This window comes from Halichoerus grypus, chromosome 14 (assembly GCF_964656455.1).
Source record: "Halichoerus grypus chromosome 14, mHalGry1.hap1.1, whole genome shotgun sequence".
Lineage (NCBI taxonomy): Eukaryota > Metazoa > Chordata > Mammalia > Carnivora > Phocidae > Halichoerus > Halichoerus grypus.
Window position 1 is genome coordinate 57,377,833 of NC_135725.1, and position 17,779 is coordinate 57,395,611.

The window sequence follows — 17,779 nt, forward strand, 5'->3', positions numbered from 1 at the left end:
AAATCCTAAATAAAAGGAAAGTCCGAGGCGCCTGGGTGGCTCAGTTGGTTAAGCGTCTGCCTTTGGCTAAGGTCATGATCCCAGGGTCCCAGGATCGAGCCCCACATCAGGCTCCCTGCTTGGCGGGAAGCCTGCTTCTCCCTCTCCCTACTTGTGCTCTATCAAATAAATAAATAAATAAATAAATCTTAAAAAAAAAAAAAAGTCCTTCTGGCTTCTCTACCCAATAGTGATACCCATTTGCCTTACTGAATAAAGAATGAAAATCATCATTAACAATCACAGATAACCAAGCCAAGAACAAAGGAAAGAAACAACTAACAGAGATTCACGTACACCAACTCTAGAGATCACTGAGCTTACTAGAATCGGGGGCAGGGAGAACCTCATTTTTTTTCCCCACATGTTTATAAGTGAAGAGCATTTGACCTCTCTTCTTTGCAACAGTCCACTAGATCCTGAAGGCAATGAGCATGTCCTTCCTGAACTAGCACACCAAATTTTTGCTTTAAAAGTCCTTCCCAGGGGATGCCTGGGTGGCTCATTCGGTTAAGCAGCTGCCTTCAGCTCAGGTCATGATCCCAGGGTCCTGGGATCGAGTTCCACATCAGGCTCCCTGCTTAACGGGGAGCCTGCTTCTCCCTCTCCCTCTGCATGCTGCTCCCTCTGCTTGTGCTCTCTCTCTCTCTCTGGCAAATAAATAAATAAAATCTTTAAAAAAAAAAAAGTCCTTCCCAGTATTGAAGAGCTCTATGACAATACTGGAACCTCTACCTCAAAGCAAAGCATCTTTTAAATCCATACCACAATCTACACCTGGGGTGCAGTTGACTAGAACAGAGTGATATGAGGCTATTACCTCCTTCTTACTGTAGTTATGATATTTCTCATAATACCAACAGCTACAACCTACTCACATGGCAATCTCTAGCTGAACTTGTAAACCCTGCCAAAGAAAGGATGCCAATGTGATGGATCACAAGTAACTACCAGAAAAAATGCAAAAGGACTATTTTTGCATAATTAGTCACTGGCCCGTTTTTTTCCCCATCATATTAGCTATACTCTTTTTCTGTTTGATTTCCACCAGCCAAAACAAGAATGGTTAGTTTATGTACTTACTGTCTATTGTCTGCTGACTTCGACCACCACTATGTCCATTCTATAAGGAAAGGAAAAGAAAGTAAGTAAACCCACAAAACCAAATGACAACTTAGCTGAATTTCTGTTGGAATTTAGCCAGAAACATATGCAGTATAGATCAGTCAAGAAACGATGGCCTGTTTTATTCTGTTTGGTTTTTGGTTGTTTTATTTTTTTAAGATTTTGACAGACACAGCAAGAGAGGGAACACAAGCAGGGGGAGTGGGAGAGGGAGAAGCAGGCTTCCCGCACGGAGCAGGGAGCCCGATGCAGGGCTTGATCCCAGGACCCAATGTCAAAACTACTGAAGAAGGGGTCGCCTGGGTGACAGTTAAGCATCTGCCTTTGGCTCAGGTCATGACCCCAGGGTCCTGGAATCAAGCCCTGCATCGGGCTCCCTGCTCAGCGAGGAGCCTGCTTCTCCCTCTCCTCCCCGCTCATGCTCTCTCTTGCTATCTCTGTGTCTCTCTCTCTCTCTCAAATAATAAAAAATCTTAAAAAAAAAAAAAAAAACTACTAAGGAAAAAGACAAACCTTAGAGATGGTGCCTCTGTATTAACCCAAATCCAGTACAATTTTTTTTTTAAGATTTTTTTTTATTAATTTGAGAGAGAGAGCACGAGAGAGGGAACACAAGCAGGGGGAGTGGGAGAGGGAGAAGCAGGCTTCCCGCTGAGCAGGGAGCCCGATGCGGGGCTCGATCCCAGGACCCTTGGATCATGACCTGAGCCAAAGGCAGATGCTTAATGACTGAGCCACCCAGGTGCCCCTCCAGTACAATTTCTGTTCAAGAAATGTTATTTACAATTTTTTTCTTTAAAACAATATGAAGTTATATACAAGAAATGTAGACTATAAAAGATTAGAACTTTGAGAGGGAGAAAACCAAAAATGAGTTAAAATAAAAGACTGGGGACACCTGGGTGGCTCAGTCGTTAAGCGTCTGCCTTTGGCTCAGGTCATGATCCCAGGGTCCTGGGATCGAGGGCTCCCTGCTCGGCAGGAAGCCTGCTTCTCCCTCTCCCACTCCCCCTGCTTGTGTTCCCTCTCTCGCTGTGTCTCTGTCAAATAAATAAATAAATCTTAAAAAAAAAAAAAAAAAAAAAAAACTAGTATGCTCACAGTTAAAAAAAAAAAAAAAAAGACTGAGGTCAGGTAAAGGGAAACACAATATACCTTACCAATATATACAGATAGGTAGAGAACAATCAAAACTCTACTCTCTGCCTCCCTCTAAACTAGGGTTCACTACACACTAAATACATAGACATAACACTGAGCATGTACATCCAAAACAGCACAAATGGCAACATCCAAAGAAGTGCTTTCAAAACCACACCAAACAGAAAGAATAAAAAGGGGTAATAGAAAAAGAGCAGCCATCAGACCTTAGGTATATTTTATCCCACCTTGAAAATCACTTTTAAATTTTTTTTTTTTAGATTTTATTTATTTGAGACAGAGATAGTGAGAGACAGCACAAGTGGGGAGGAGAGGGAGAAGCAGGCTCCCTGCAGAGCAAGGAGCCCAATGCGGGACTCCATCCCAGGACCTCGGGATCATGACCTGAGCCGAAGGCTTAATCGATTGAGCCACCCAGGCACCCTTGAAAAACACAATGGACAAACTGATACAACATGGGAACTACATTATTTGGGGTGCGGATAATTCTAGGCAGAAGAATGGTGAGAGCAAAAGTAAAGAAATACCAAATGGTCAGGAGAGATCAGAAATTGCAGGGTCTCAGTTCAACTAGCCAAGCAAGGAATGAGGTGAGTAATGACATGAGCAAGCAGCATACCATAGGTGAAATTAGGGCTGGAGTTGAGAAGCTGAGCAGATGACATACACTGAAGCTCGGACAGCACACTGTGTGATTTATGTTTTAGAAACTATAGCCCAGTACTGTACAAGGAAACATTCTGCAATAAAGGGAATAATCTATACGGACATGTGTGTGTCCCTATACTGTAGCCACTATAGATATTGAGCATTTATTTCCTTTTTTTTAAAGATTTTATTTATTTGACAGAGAGAGAGAGAGAGCACAAGCAAGGGGAGCGGCAGGCAGAGGGAGAAGCAGGCTCCCCGCAGAGCAGAGAGCCCAATGCAGGACTCAATCCCAGGACCCTGACTGAGCCACCCAGTTGCCCCAATACTGAGTATTTAAAATGTGGTTAGTACGTGTGAGGAACTAAAACTGTAATTGTTTATTTAATTTAAATGAACTACTACAGAATTTTACCATATACGGTGACAAGAATTTAAATAAAAGATTGAAATAAATTTTTTTAAAAAGTAGCTCTCACTAGTAATGCTTGAACATCTCTGCCTTTCAGGAAACTAAAATATTACAAATAAGACTATAGGTCCATTGTGTCTCCCCCCCACGCCCACCCCACATTCCCATGCAAAGCACTATGGACAATTTGGGATGTATCCTTACGCTATCCTTATACTAAGCTTCTCGGTCCACTCATACACTCCTGTGTATGGGTGCTTAAAATGCAGATTTCACACCACAGCCCACTATTAGTAAACTCAACAAACTATAAGAAAGGTTAGCCAATTTCTTTTTTTTAAAGATTTTATTGATTTGACAGAGAGAGACACGGTGAGAGAGGGAACACAAGCAGGGGGAGTGGGAGAGGAAGAAGCAGGCTTCCCGCTGAGCAGGGAGCCCGATGCAGGGTTCCATCCCACGACCCTGGGATCATGACCTGAGCCAAAGGCAGATGCTTAACGACTGAGCCACCCAGGTGCCCCAAAAGGTTAGCCAATTTCTAGGGGGTGCCTGGCTGGCTCAGTTGGTGGAGCATGCAACTCTCGATCTCAGGTTGGTAAATTCGATCTCCATGTTAGGTGGAGAGAGTACTTAAAAATAAAATCTTGGCGGACACTGGGGGGGTTATGTGCTATGGTAAACGCTGTGAATTGTGTAAGACTGATGAATCACAGACCTGTACCCCTGAAACAAATAATACATTATATGGTAACAATAAATAAATAAATAAATAAAATAAAAATAAAATCTTGGGGCACTTATGTGGCTCAGTTGGTTAAGTGCCCGCTCGGGTCATGATCCCAGCGTCCTGGGATCAAACCCCGCATCAGGCTCCCTGCTCAGCACGGGGGCCGCTTCTGCCTCTCCCTCTGCCTGCCGCTCTGCTTACTTGTGCTTTCTCTCTGTCAAATATAAAAAAAAAAATCTTAAAGAAAAAAATAAATAAAAGAAAACAAAATAAATAAAAGAAAATCTTAAAAAGGTTAGCCTTTTCTTTCTTTCTTTCTAAAAGTTCTTTCTTTCTAAAAGAAAATCTCATCTAAAACCCTCAATTTCCCAAACTAAACACTGACCCTCCAAACAGGATTTCCTACAAGAAGAAACCTGAAAAGACCAATTACCGTGATGGTTCCTGGAGCTGACTCCGATGGACTCACAGAGCTTTGGTATGCAATTCTGTTATGCACAGAACTCTGGTCATAGGAGGAAGACGTTACTGGACTAGTGGAGCTCAGTGATGAGCTGGTCAGACTGGAGGAGGTAATAACTGAAGTTGTATAGGTGGAGTTCTGTACTGCACTGGTCATTGGTAGAGAGGTATTCAAAGAATCACTAGAAAGAATAAAAAGATTTAGACATAACTTTGTGTCACTTTACATGGGTTCATCAAGAACTATTTCATCACTTTACTGCCATACTATAAATTAAATAAACATGTCTGTACCTACACATTTGTACTACTGCATCCTTTAACTGTATTAAAAGGATGCATATTCAAAACACCCCTCCACTCCCAATCAGACCCACCTAATTTAAATGACAGGCAGAGGGACATCTTTAAGAATCCTTAAGACTCGGGCGCCTGGGTGGCTCAGTTGGTTAAGCGACTGCCTTTGGCTCAGGTCATGATCCTGGAGTCCCAGGATCGAGTCCCGCATCGGGCTCCCTGCTCAGCAGGGAGTCTGCTTCTCCCTCTGACCCTCCCCCCTCTCATGCTCTCTCTCTATCTCATTCTCTCTCTCAAATAAATAAATAAAATCTTTAAAAAAAAAAAAAAAAAAGAATCCTTAAGACTCTGTAAGGAACCCAGAAGTCTGAAACCACTTTTTTTTTAAGATTTTATTTATTATTTATTTATTATTTTTATTTATTATTTATCAATCAATCAATCAATCAATCAGAGAGAGGGAGAAGCAGGCTCCCCGCTGGGCAGAGAGCCTGATGTGGCACTCGATCCCAGGACCCTGGGATCATGACCTGAGCTGAAGGCAGACACTTAACTGACTGAGCCATCCAGGTGCCAGTGAAACCATTTTTAGAAAGAGCAAATATCAGCTTTTAGTTCTGGGGAGTAGAAAAATTAATAAAATCTAAAATCTGGGATCCTCTACCTACGAAACATTTCACTGAAGGAAAATACGTGTTGGCAAAGATGTACAAGAAGTGTATCCCTCAGAGATTACTGGGAGGAATGTAAAATGCTACAGCCACTATGAAAAAAGTTTCCTGGTTCCTCAAATGTTAATATAAGGGTTACCATAGGACCAGCAATTACTAGGTCTATATCCAGAAGAACTGAAAGGACAGAAAATTTGTAAATGAATGTTCACAGCACCATGATTCTTAATACCCAAAAAGTGGAAACAATCCAAATGTCCATCAACTAATGAACGGATAAAAAAAAATGTGATATATCTACACAATGAAATACTATTCGGAAATAAAACACATACAAGCTACAAATGGATGAACCTTGAAAACACTATGCCACATAAAAGAAGTCAGACACAAAAGACCACATACTGCATGACTCTTGCTTTATGAAGTATCAAAATAGGCAAATCCAGAGACAGAGGATTAGCTGCCAGAGGATGAGGGGAGGGGGAAATTGCGAGTGACTGCTAACAAGCACAGGGTTTCTTTTTAGTGTGATGAAAGAAAAGTTCTGGAATTAGATACTAGTCATGGGTGCACAAACTTACCACCACAGGGTGTACTGTCTCCACCAGGTGATTTCTTAGGCTCTATTTTGTTTTACTTTGCCAACAAAGGGCTTAATTCAGTCAAAGCCAGAGAAATAAGAAGTCGTGTACCTTAAAGACTTCGAATACAAGCTGATGGGAATCTGGTTACTATTTTCATTGCTTGCAGCTGATCCAAATTCAGAGAGAGAAGGTTCTGATCCAAATTCCAAGGCGCCAAACTGAACATTTAATCCTGTGACATCTGCTGAACCAGGCATTTCCACTGCAGAAGCTGGGATCTGAAAAACAGAGCCATCACGTCAGGAACAGAGATCAGAGATCCCACGTCCCAGAGGCCTCTAACAGAGCCAAACGAGTACTGGCTTCCCAAAGCACTACTGGCACCCCGGAGGAACAAGGTGCAAGACATCCACAAGAAGGAAAAAGGCATAGGATATTTCAAAAAAGGAAGAGAAAAGAAAAATGAGAAGTTAACAGCAGAATGGTCAGTGCCACCAACTGCTCCTTAGAGCAGAGGCCGAAGAAATGGGGGCGGGCTGGGTGGTGGTGGGTGAGAGAAGGGAGGAGAGCGGGCCATCGCTGAAAGCATTATCTAGTCAAAGAACCACTTATTCTCTATCTACGAGACGCAGGTAAATACACAAGACCAGCAGATTCTCTGACCCAGATCCTGTAATTTCAATGAACAGTCTCTGTCTCCAACACAAAACCATTCCCTCTCATATTAGCCCAGCCACTCAGAAATGGCCGATTCCTCATTAAGCAGTAAGCTATGTGCTTGAAAAAAAATACCATGACACCGTTTCTGAGACTTACTAACCCAACCCTTGAGCTAAATGTTGAAATACATCCACCATTGGGCCTGTGATTTCTGGATGGAGAACAGACCTTAGAAGCTGGAGGCATCCGCCGCTTCGGTAGTTTGATGTGTTTAGACTGTGGTTGGTGGGTAGTCACAGCAATGTTTTCTACAGTCATGCTGGGAAGCTGCAAAAGTTTGTTCACAGTGGAGGTACTGTCTCTGGGTGTTGACTCTCGCAGTTTTACCTGGGAAGGAAAGGACTCCAACCCAGGAGGAGGAACAGCAACGGCCTGAGTGTGGTGCTGCTGTCGCTGGCTCAATTGACTAAGAACCGGGGATGGTTCAGGCTGAGATTTGAAGTCTATGAAATATGTAAAGGGGGAGGGAGGGAAAGTAAGCAACAATCAATTATTTAGGAACGTGGGCTTAGAGCTCCGTCTTCCAATATGACTGAGAGTGAAAGGTTGTAGTTACCACTTGTTTCTCCCAACAACCTTCTACATGAGTCCCCTAAGTTGGGGGTGTGTGTGATCTATTATAACTGGTATCCGATAAATGGAAAAGGATGCCTGAATGGGTTTACAGATCATTTCTTATGCAGAGAGGAGACATAGTTTACATTAAGACATATGGGGTGGGTAAAAGAGCATGGAGTTGCTACACATTTGGCCTTTAGCTAAGAGAGAAATATATTTTTGTTGCTTTATGGATTTCTTAACAAAACTGTTAAAAATTATTGTTTTTCAGTAACTAATGTGATATTACAAAATCCAAAAGGTAAAAAAAAGTATATGAGGACTATAAATCACCCTTTCAACCCTATCTCCAGATTCACTCCACAGAGGCAGACATTGTACCCAGTTTCTTGAATATCTTCAGAGATACTGTTTCAAAACACACATACACAGACACACACACATTATATATATAGCTTCCTCACAAACCATTTGGTTTTCAAAAATTGTTCCATATTAACATGTGAAGAGCTACTTCATTTTTATGGCCACACAGTAATCCAGTGTACAGAGGCATCGATTTTTAAAACCAGTACTGTATTAACAGGCTTTTAGGTTTTCCAATATCTTGCTAAGAAAAACAGTGCTGCAATGAATGTATCTTTATGTAAGACATTTTGCTCAAGTGCAAATATACCTGTGGGATCAACAACTAGAAGAGTTACTGGTTCAAAGAACAACTCTATTTTAAATTATACAAACACTTCAAAATTCTTACAAAAGATAGAACACACACTTTTTAATATGCTGTGATACCAACAACTTTTATCCTTCCTAATCTGAATGATGGAAAATGGCATAAAAGGTGCAATTTAAAATGATAAAAATTCAATGAGGCATCATTTCATATACTCCAGTATTCTTTGCCTATGAACTCTGACAATACCTCTTTGACCATTTTTTTTTTTTTTTACTTTGTTTAGTCTCCTTTATTTTTAGTTACTCTTCTTTATAAAAGAAGCTAGCCCTTTGTCTACATGATTTTCAAATCATAATGAAGTGGGCAATTTTTTCCAGCAAAGAGCCAGGTAGTATGTATTTTAGGCTTTGAAGGCCATCTGTTAGCAACTATTCAACTCTCCCTTTGTAGACTGAAACCAGTTATAAGACAATACATAATGAACGGTCATGGCTGTGTTCCAATAAAATGTTATTTACAAAAACAGGTGACAAATCCAGTTGAAGTTTTGCCAACCCATGACTTGGTATATTTCCATCTTAGATGAGTCTATTTTTGGACTTTATATTAGAGGCATATGTAAAAAGGTAGGATTTATAAAGAATATAGAAATAGCATGTACAAATCTAAAAACTCTTATCACCCACTGCAGTGGGTCTGCAGAAAAAGGGTAACACAGGACTACAACTAGCATCAGAAATGCCACCTTGCTAAACTGGCTCTTGGCCAGTGTCTGCAAACACAGTATTTTAATATATTCTAGGCAAAGGTTGCCAAGCACTCTTATCAGATAAAAATGACTCTCTACACCTTTAATGTTTGTACAGGGTGGTTTATGGTGAACACTTGCTTTCCTACTGGGAATCTGGAATATTGTTATGTACTAGGCAGAGGGTACTTATGTATAACCAGCTCCCCAGTAAAAAAAACTTTGAGTATTAAGGCTCTAATGAATTTCCTTGGTAGACATGACTCCAAATTTGGCAGTAGTCTCAGATACTTCCTTAACAACAAACTGTTTCTTTCAGGATAGAAACGTGATTCCACGTCTTTTAATAAGCCCTAAACATAAACATGCCTAGGAAACCAACACTATGGTTAATAACCCTCTGCTATTCCTTAATACAGTGTGGCGTGTGTATGTTGGTGGAAAATGGGTGTTTTAATGTCACAAAATCTTTGGGAGTATAGTTTAGAAAACATCCAACTTACATATGGTGCCTTTATATTATAAACCACTGACAATAAGGCTGGCACAAATTATGATAGATAATACAAATATTAAAATGAGAAAGCAACCCAGAGGGTGTGATTTAAAATTCCACATCCCAACTCTGTCCCCACAATATTATAATAGAGCTTAGAAAATTCTGTCCAGGCACTTACTCAAAGTGTTATTTCCTTATATTTGTAGGGCTTTACCATGCTTTGGAACATCTCTTCAAGATATGTACTACTACCACTACCACTACTGATAACAACAAATAAATGCAGGTATTTATACAATACAAAGCTATCTGATTTAATTCACAAACACCACAGAAATTCTATTAAAAAGAAACATCTCTGGACAAATTCCACATTACTGTTCACAATTCAGCACACTCTCGTAATGTTTAGCATGTCCTCACTAGGGGCTAACCACCACAGAAAATGTATACTTACCAAAATGACTAAGGACTGAGGACTGGGAAGTTGAGGGCTTGAGGTCCCAAGAAGAAGTGGTTGTGGGGGGACTTGTACTATTCTGCTGTGAACCTGGGGTAGTGGTAAACTGGCCCAAACTTGGAGCTTTCAATTGGTCCAAAATCTGGGAGCTGGTGATGTTTGCCATTTTGGAAGGTGCAAGCTCTCCAAATCCTGAACCAAGGACGGATGACTTTAAAAGGAAAAAAAAGCAAAAATCCTCAGCAATACAAATCTCTACTCCAGAATTTAAACACATCAAGTATTTTCATAAGAATTTTTAAAACTATAACCTAGAACATGTGAATCAATAAGACTCACCTGAGAAGATCCTACATGAAAATATTACTACATAACAAAATCTGATTAAATCCAGCAATCCTTCTGGATTCTGATATAAGAAGTTAAAGGGAAGGAGAATATTTTCCCTGGATATTAAGACATTGCTTTCTTTTTGGGGCACCTGGGGGGCTCAGTTGGTTAGGCCACTGCCTTTCGCTCAGGTCATGATCCCAAGGTCCTGCGGTTGAGCCCCGTGTCATCATTGGGCTCCTTGCTCAGCAGGGAGTCTCCTTCTCCCTCGCCCTCTGCTCATCCACCCCCCAATTGTGCTCTCTCTCTCTCTCACAAAATCTTTTTTTTTTTTTTTTTAAGATTTTATTTATTTATTTGACAGACAGAGAATGAGCACAAGTAGGGGGAGCAGCGGGCAGAGGGAGAGGGAGAAGCAGGCTCCCTGATGAGCAGGGAGCCCGACACGGGGCTCAATCCCAGAACCCCAGGATCATGACCTGAACTGAAGGCAGCCGCTTAACTGACTGAGCCAGCCAGGCGCCCCATCAAATAAATAAAAACTTAAAAAACAAAAAGACACTGCTTTCTTTTTAAAAGTGGTGTCACAAATTCACAAACAAAATACTACTGTTTTTTATAAAGATAAATACCATGAATTCAATGACAAACACAAGCTTGAGAAACAAAAATACAGTATTTTCTTAATGTATGCAACAACAGTAATCATGTTTGTAAGTTTCATCGGTGAATGGCTCAGCAATGTCATCCTACAAAGTTAACTGCAGGTTGCAGCACTTACTTAAAAAGTTAATATTCTGAGCTGCCGCGTGGGGAGGAGGCCAAGGCCGTAGCTTGAGGGAGGCCTCGGCCCCTCTGCACGCGTGGGTGTGGACGGCTAGGGGAAGGGAAGGGAGGCCGGCCCACTGGCCAGCCGAGTGCCTGTGTCTGGCAGAGCCGGTGTGAGACAAAGAGACAATCCTTCTCTGCCGCCCGGATAATCAAGAGTTTTGGCCAGACCTTTGAGCACACACCGAGAGAGTGAGGAGCCAGACGAAAAGCACAGACTATGGCGCTGAAACGGATTAATAAGGAACTTAGTGATTTGGCCCGTGACCCTCCAGCACCATGTTCTGCAGGTCCAGTTGGGGATGATGTGTTTCATTGGCAAGCCACAATTATGGGACCTAATGACAGCCCATACCAAGGCGGTGTATTCTTTTTGACAATTCATTTCCTACAGACTACCCCTTCAAATCACCTAAGGTTGCATTTACAACAAGAATTTATCATCCAGGGCGCCTGGGTGGCTCAGTTGTTAGGCGTCTGCCTTCAGCTCAGGTCATGATCCCAGGGTCCTGGGATCGAGTCCCACATCGGGCTTCCCTCCTCGGCGGGAAGCCTGCTCTCCCTCTCCCACTCCCGCTGCTTGTGTTCCTGCTCTCGCTATCTCTGTCTCTGTCAAATAAATAAATAAAAAATAAAATCTTTAAAAAAAAAAAAAAAAAAGAATTTATCATCCAAATATTAACAGTAATGGCAGCATTTGTCTCAATATTCTAAGATCACAGTGGTCTCCTGCTTTAACTATTTCTAAAGTTCTTTTATCCATTTGTTCACTGCTATGTGATCCAAACCCAGATGACCCCCTAGTGCCAGAGATTGCACGGATCTATAAAACAGACAGAGATAAGTACAACAGAGTATCTCGGGAATGGACTCAGAAGTATGCCATGTGATGCTACCTTAAAGTCAGAATAACCTGCATTATAGCTGGAATAAACTTTAAATTACTGTTGCTTTTTTGATTTTCTTATCCGGCTGCTCCCCTATCAGACCTCATCTTTTTTAATTTTTTGTTTACCTCCCTCCATTCATTCACATGCTCATCTGAGAAGACTTAACTTCTTCCAGCTTTGGACAATAACTGCTTTTAGAAACTGTAAAGTAGTTACAAGAGAACAGTTGCCCAAGATTCAGAATTTTTTTAAAAATGGAGCATGTGTATTATGTGGCCAATGTCTTCACTCTGACCTGGTTATGAGACTAAAACCATTCCTCACTGCTCTAACATGCTGAAGAAATCATCTGAGGGAGAGGGAGATGGGTGCTCAGTTGTCACATCAAAGGAAGCAGCATTATTCTAGCATCCAGTCTTTTTTTAAGCCTTCCACTGTTAGAGATTTGAGGTTACATGATATACTTTATGCTCGTAACTGATGTGGCTGGAGAACTGGTATTGAATTTATAGCATCAGCAGAACAGAAAATGTGATGTATTTTATGCATGTCAATAAAGGAATGACCTGTTCTCGTTCTACAGAGAATGGAAATTGGAAGTCAAACACCCTTTATATTCCAAAATAGGGTCTCAAACATTTTATAATTCTCATTTAAATTGTTAGGAGGCTTGGAGCTATTAGTTAATCTATCTTCCAATATACTGTTTAATATAGCACTGAATAAATGATGCAAGTTGTCAATGGATGAGTGATCAACTAATAGCTCTGCTAGTAATTGATTTATTTTTCTTCAATAAAGTTGCATAAACCAAAAAAAAAAAAAGTTAATATTCTAAAATCAGATAATGATTTACACATGAGGTACCTTGTGTATTGGGCCAATACCCTGGGCACCACTGCATTTATTTCAAGTTGTTTTGATGACTAAGAACACCAAATACGCTCCTTAAGTAAGTATCCAAAAGAAAATGTTACACCTCCTCCATCTATCCTGTCAGGTCAGATACCAAGAGCCAATGAGAACGACACATGCAAAAAAATGAAACTGGACCACTTTCTCACACCATACACAAAAATAAACTCAAAATGGATTAAAGACCTAAATGTGAAACCTGAAACCATAAAAATCCTAGAGAAAGCATAGGCTGTGTAATTTCTTTCACATCAGCTAGAGCAATATTTTTCTAGATATATCACCCAAGGCAAGGGAAACAAAAGCAAAAATAAAGTACTGGGACTACATCAAAATTTTAAAAAAAACAAAAAACAGGACCCAAGGAGAATGAAAGCCTTGGCTAGTGAACACAGTGGTAGATCAACTGCATTTTTACATATCAAGATCCTTCAGTTTCTGAAAAGATATTTATCAAAAAATAACTTTTTAAGGGCGCCTAGGTGGCTCAGTCAGTTAAGCATCTGCCTTCGGCTCAGGTCATGATCCCGGAGTCCCAGGATCGAGTCCTGCATCAGGCTCCCCGCTCAGTGGGGAAAATACTTCTCCCTCTGCCCTTCCCCACTCTCGTGCTTTCTCTCTCTGTCTCACTCTCTCAAATAAATAAATAAAATCTAAAAAACAAAACACAACTTTTTGAAACCATTTAAAAGGTCAAAAACAGAAATGACTTGCATTCTCTTAAGAGATCAGATACAGAAAGTTGAAATAATTATTTCTGTTAACAATATCCAAAGGCATGGAGTATCCCAGTTGTTTTAAGGAAATTCAAATTCTCCAATCTGAGCAAAACATTAGGCTGTAAGCAGTTATTGCACATCAATCACAGAATCTGCTAACATTATTTATCACTACTCCAGAACCCTTCCTCATGCTGTCCAAAACATGTGCTCTTCTGCTGCTACAAATCCACCAAAATCCAGTTCAAGCCCCCTTGTTCAGTAAAGGCTTCCACGATGATACTTCGATTCTTCTGATCTCTATCCTGCATCAGCTAATATCATCAAATGCATTTTCTGCATGCTTTGCAACACAATGAAATCACTGAATCAAGGACTAGCGCTTTGCTTCACGTTAACACTTAGCATAGGACTTCTCAATTTCACCTACATTTCAGTCAATGGGGGCTTTAACAATGTGTGTATTGATACACCAATATGCATGCACTCACGTATACACAAACATACACAAGTGCCCAACTTGCAATCCCAAGATTCTGACTTATTTGGTCTATGTGGACTCCGGCATTATTTTATTATTATTATTACTGTTGTTAATTTACTCAAGGGGTTCCCCACTGATTATAAAAGTACAGTAGATTGAGCACCACTGTTGTAATACGCTAAACAGTATCTGTTCCAGTTTCTCAAGGTGTTGTTCATTATCAAAGGCAACACCCCTGAAGGCACTGTTGGAAAAAAACAAGCAAAAAAAACCCTCCTCGTGTCCTACCTATGTTCTGAGTGTCCTAAGATCCCAGCAGCTCAGCCTAGACATTACATCAGCATACCAGCAGCAGACAGAAAGGCAAGGGGAAAGGACAGGAATGGTTCAATCAAAATGTGAGGGTACTGGAGCGCCCGGCTGGCTCAGTCGGTGGAACGTGCAGCACTTGATCTCAGGGTTATAAGTTTGAGCCCCACACTGGGTGTAGAGATTACTTAAAAAAAATTAAATTAAAAAACAAAATAAAAAACAAAGCTTGAGGGTATTATTAGACCTTACTACCCTCTCAAAACAGAGACAGCATCAAGCCCTGGGCTGTCCTACTTCAAGCATGGACACCCTCTCATACATAATCATCAATGACACTAAAAATGCCAAGTTACCAAGCCAGTTATGACATGATGTGTCTGTGCAGAGTATAAGACAGCAATGAAAAGTTTACATATTTCATTCTCCATTTTATTAGGGTTCAGCAAATGATTTTTGAGTCGAGTAGGGGGAAAAGATAGTATCATATTCATAAGAAATTCTTTCTCAACCATAGATTTCAAGTAAAACACAGCAAGTGAACCAATAATTACCACTAGTGAAAGCTGTGCATCTGTATATGGAGGTATTCCAACCCCTCCCCCCACCCCCACTGCCAACTGAGAACTGCCTACGGTTAGGGCCTTCAGTTCACCATTATGCAGCTACATTGCTTGACATTCTATGCTCTAAGATTTTATTCCCATCAGCCTATCTTCATATCCTTCTCTACCAGTTCCTGGAGTCCTTTCTGTTAGGAGCTAAATTCTCACAGGAAGTTAAAGCCAGATATACAAGCAGTAGGTGCCCGGTTTAATGAAAACACATCCATATTATAAGGGCCTCCACTAGAGTAGCATGTTAAGAAAAAGTACACTAATTTTACAAATAACAAAACAAGAACTGCCAAAAATATAAGCACCTAAGAAGACTTGGAAAGAACTGTTTTAGCATGATTTTAGCAAGCTAATTCTGACAAACATTTGCATTTAACTGAATTGGAAAACAAATGAAAATTTTAATGTCATAAGTACACTTTCAAACAAAATCCAAGATAAAAATTATTAATAAGGATGCCTCAGTGATTACGACTTAAGATTTCAACTAATCATAAAGAAGTATTTTTTATCTTTGTCCAGAAAACTCAGAGTAGCTGAATTCCACATGGCATCATCAGATATGTGCTTGGAAATTATCACATCATTGTTTTCTGGACTGAAATCTACTGTAGATATGTTTATGTTTAGAAAATAATTATAAGGCATGTATCATTCTAGAATACATTTGCTTATGGGTACATTCCTTCAAATCCCATACTAAAATAAAAGCGAGTTACCAGACTCTGAGGAGAATAGGAGTTGACAGCAGTGGAGCTGCCAGTCCCTGGTGCCATCTGATTGTTGTGCTGAGAATTTGTGAAGACAAGGGCTTGACCAAAGCCCTGCTGTTGGGAAGTTTCAAAGGAGTTGACTTCTGAGGCTTGACTGGGAGGAACAGGCTTCTGGAGCAAGGCTACCAGATCAATGCTAAGCAGACAAAAAGCAAATGAGGAACGAGTCAAAAGCAAATCTTATCAATAATGAATTTGAGAAGTGAATCAATATAGAATAAATTCATGTTAAAAAATAATCTAAGTGAGGAAAATCTTTGGAAACTGGAGTTTAAAGGAGCCAAGAGGACAGCATTAACTAAAGAAAACAAAACAAAAAACAAAAAAACAACAACATACAAAGCCACAGAGACTAAAGCAGGGCTTGGCAGAGAAGTGAAATGAAAAGGTGCATCAAGACAGTTCCACAGAAATAGCACAGTAATAACTGATTTGAAAACCTGGAGCAAATGAGTAAATAAACAATTTTCTAAAGTTTGGCTTATTTTCTGTAAAATATTTTCCCCCCTTCATTACTCAGAACCAATGTTTCTTAAACTTGCCTCAAGGAAAGTGAATTCCTACTGTGGGAGAATGAGAACCACAGTCATAGTAGACAATTCAAGCAGTTTCCCATTTATCATAAATATCCCAGTGAGTTCTGCATTCTAAGCTATAAGTTTATATAAATCTCCAAAAATTTTCTCTCTTAAATATTCAAGAAGGGGCGCCTGGGTGGCTCCGTTGGTTAAGGGTCTGCCTTCAGCTCAGGTGGGATCGAGCCCACATCAAGCCTGCTTCTCCCTCTCCCTGCCGCTCCCCCTACTTGCGCACACTCGCTCGCTCACTCTGTCAAATGAATAAAAAAAAAAAAATCTTGGGGGCGCCTGGGTGGCTCAGTTGGTTGAGCGACTGCCTTCGGCTCAGGTCATGATCCTGGAGTCCCGGGATCGAGTCCCGCATCGGGCTCCCTGCTCGGCAGGGAGTCTGCTTCTCCCTCTGACCCTCCCCCCTCTCATGCTCTCTCTCTATCTCATTCTCTCTCTCAAATAAATAAAATCTTAAAAAAAAAAAAAAAAAGTTAAAAAAAAAAAATCTTAAAAAAAATACTGAGGAAAAAATGCGCAAAATATAAAAAATGCACAAATACTCTGTTAACTACAACTCTTGTAATGTCCCCAGAAGAAGAGGTATCATGGCATGAAAACCTAAAAGCACGAGGAAGAACTAATCTTCTAGATCTATACTACCTGATATGTGAGTGAGCTACTAACTCTTCTCCACAGAACTGCAAGGTGCTCAAGATTAACTAACATGGTAATTTGCTCCATTAAACCCTCTCAAAGGCCAGTTTCCAGTTAGTTTTCCTGTCTGAAATGTTCACCACGCAGGTGAGGCAGATTCTGGAAGGTCAAATAATTCACGGCCCACTAACATCTGATAAAGAGTGAAGTTCCTAGGCCTGACTTCCTCTCCTTATGTACTACCCACTCTTACTTTCCCATAACCAGGTTGAAGTCCCAGACTAGTATTTTGGATCCCGAGGTAATTGTTCTAACTTATGATATCCTAACTCCAGGGATATAAATCCAGAGTAGTTATATTACATATAACCTATCTCAAAAGCTACATTATCAGAAAAAACACAGGACGTTCTATTCTAAAAGACTGACAGGATATTCACCTAAAAACACTACAACACTGTTTTCTGAAAAATAACCATTAAAGTCTATTTCGTTTTTTTTTTTTTTGAAAACTGCCCTCCCATGCCCAATTGTGACCTCTGATCCCATCCTTTCCCTCCTGTTTCAGTGAGTAGGGGAGGGGACATTTTTTTAAATGAAAATGATCCTATGAAATTGAGTAATGAATACAATAAGGAAGTTATATCCATTCAATAAATTCTGAGCAATTCACAAAACCTTTGTTCATTTTTATTTCCCTATAATGAAGTCTTATAACCATCTCATTTAGCAGGAAATTAAGCGTGTCAGGTTCAAAATTTCCTTCAATTCTCAGGGGTCATACATAGAAAGGCTTTCATCCTCCTAGATCATTGCATTTTGAAACCATAATCAAAGGTTTTCTGAGTTATTGTAGACACTAGGATGTAAATAAACGCTTTTCAAGAATTCAGTA

The 17,779-nt window shown here is 40.3% G+C and overlaps 1 protein-coding gene and 1 non-coding gene across 7 annotated transcripts in view; both read right to left on the reverse strand.

Annotated features, from left to right (window-relative positions):
- UBAP2 (ubiquitin associated protein 2) overlaps nt 1–17,779 on the reverse strand; it is a 128,733-nt gene that overhangs the window by 13,305 nt on the left and 97,649 nt on the right. For all 6 annotated transcript variants that reach the window (XM_078061390.1, XM_078061389.1, XM_078061391.1 and 3 more), the window contains 6 exons: nt 15,608–15,797; nt 9,794–10,007; nt 7,021–7,295; nt 6,241–6,410; nt 4,549–4,759; nt 1,123–1,162 (listed from right to left, as the gene is read on the reverse strand). In XM_078061390.1, coding sequence (XP_077917516.1) covers nt 1,123–1,162; nt 4,549–4,759; nt 6,241–6,410; nt 7,021–7,295; nt 9,794–10,007; nt 15,608–15,797 — 1,100 coding nt within the window. The remainder of the gene's footprint in view (nt 1–1,122; nt 1,163–4,548; nt 4,760–6,240; nt 6,411–7,020; nt 7,296–9,793; nt 10,008–15,607; nt 15,798–17,779) is intronic.
- On the reverse strand, nt 15,405–15,487 carry LOC118521193 (small nucleolar RNA SNORD121A). The gene has a single exon (XR_004910033.1). It is a non-coding gene; the product is annotated as a small nucleolar RNA SNORD121A (small nucleolar RNA).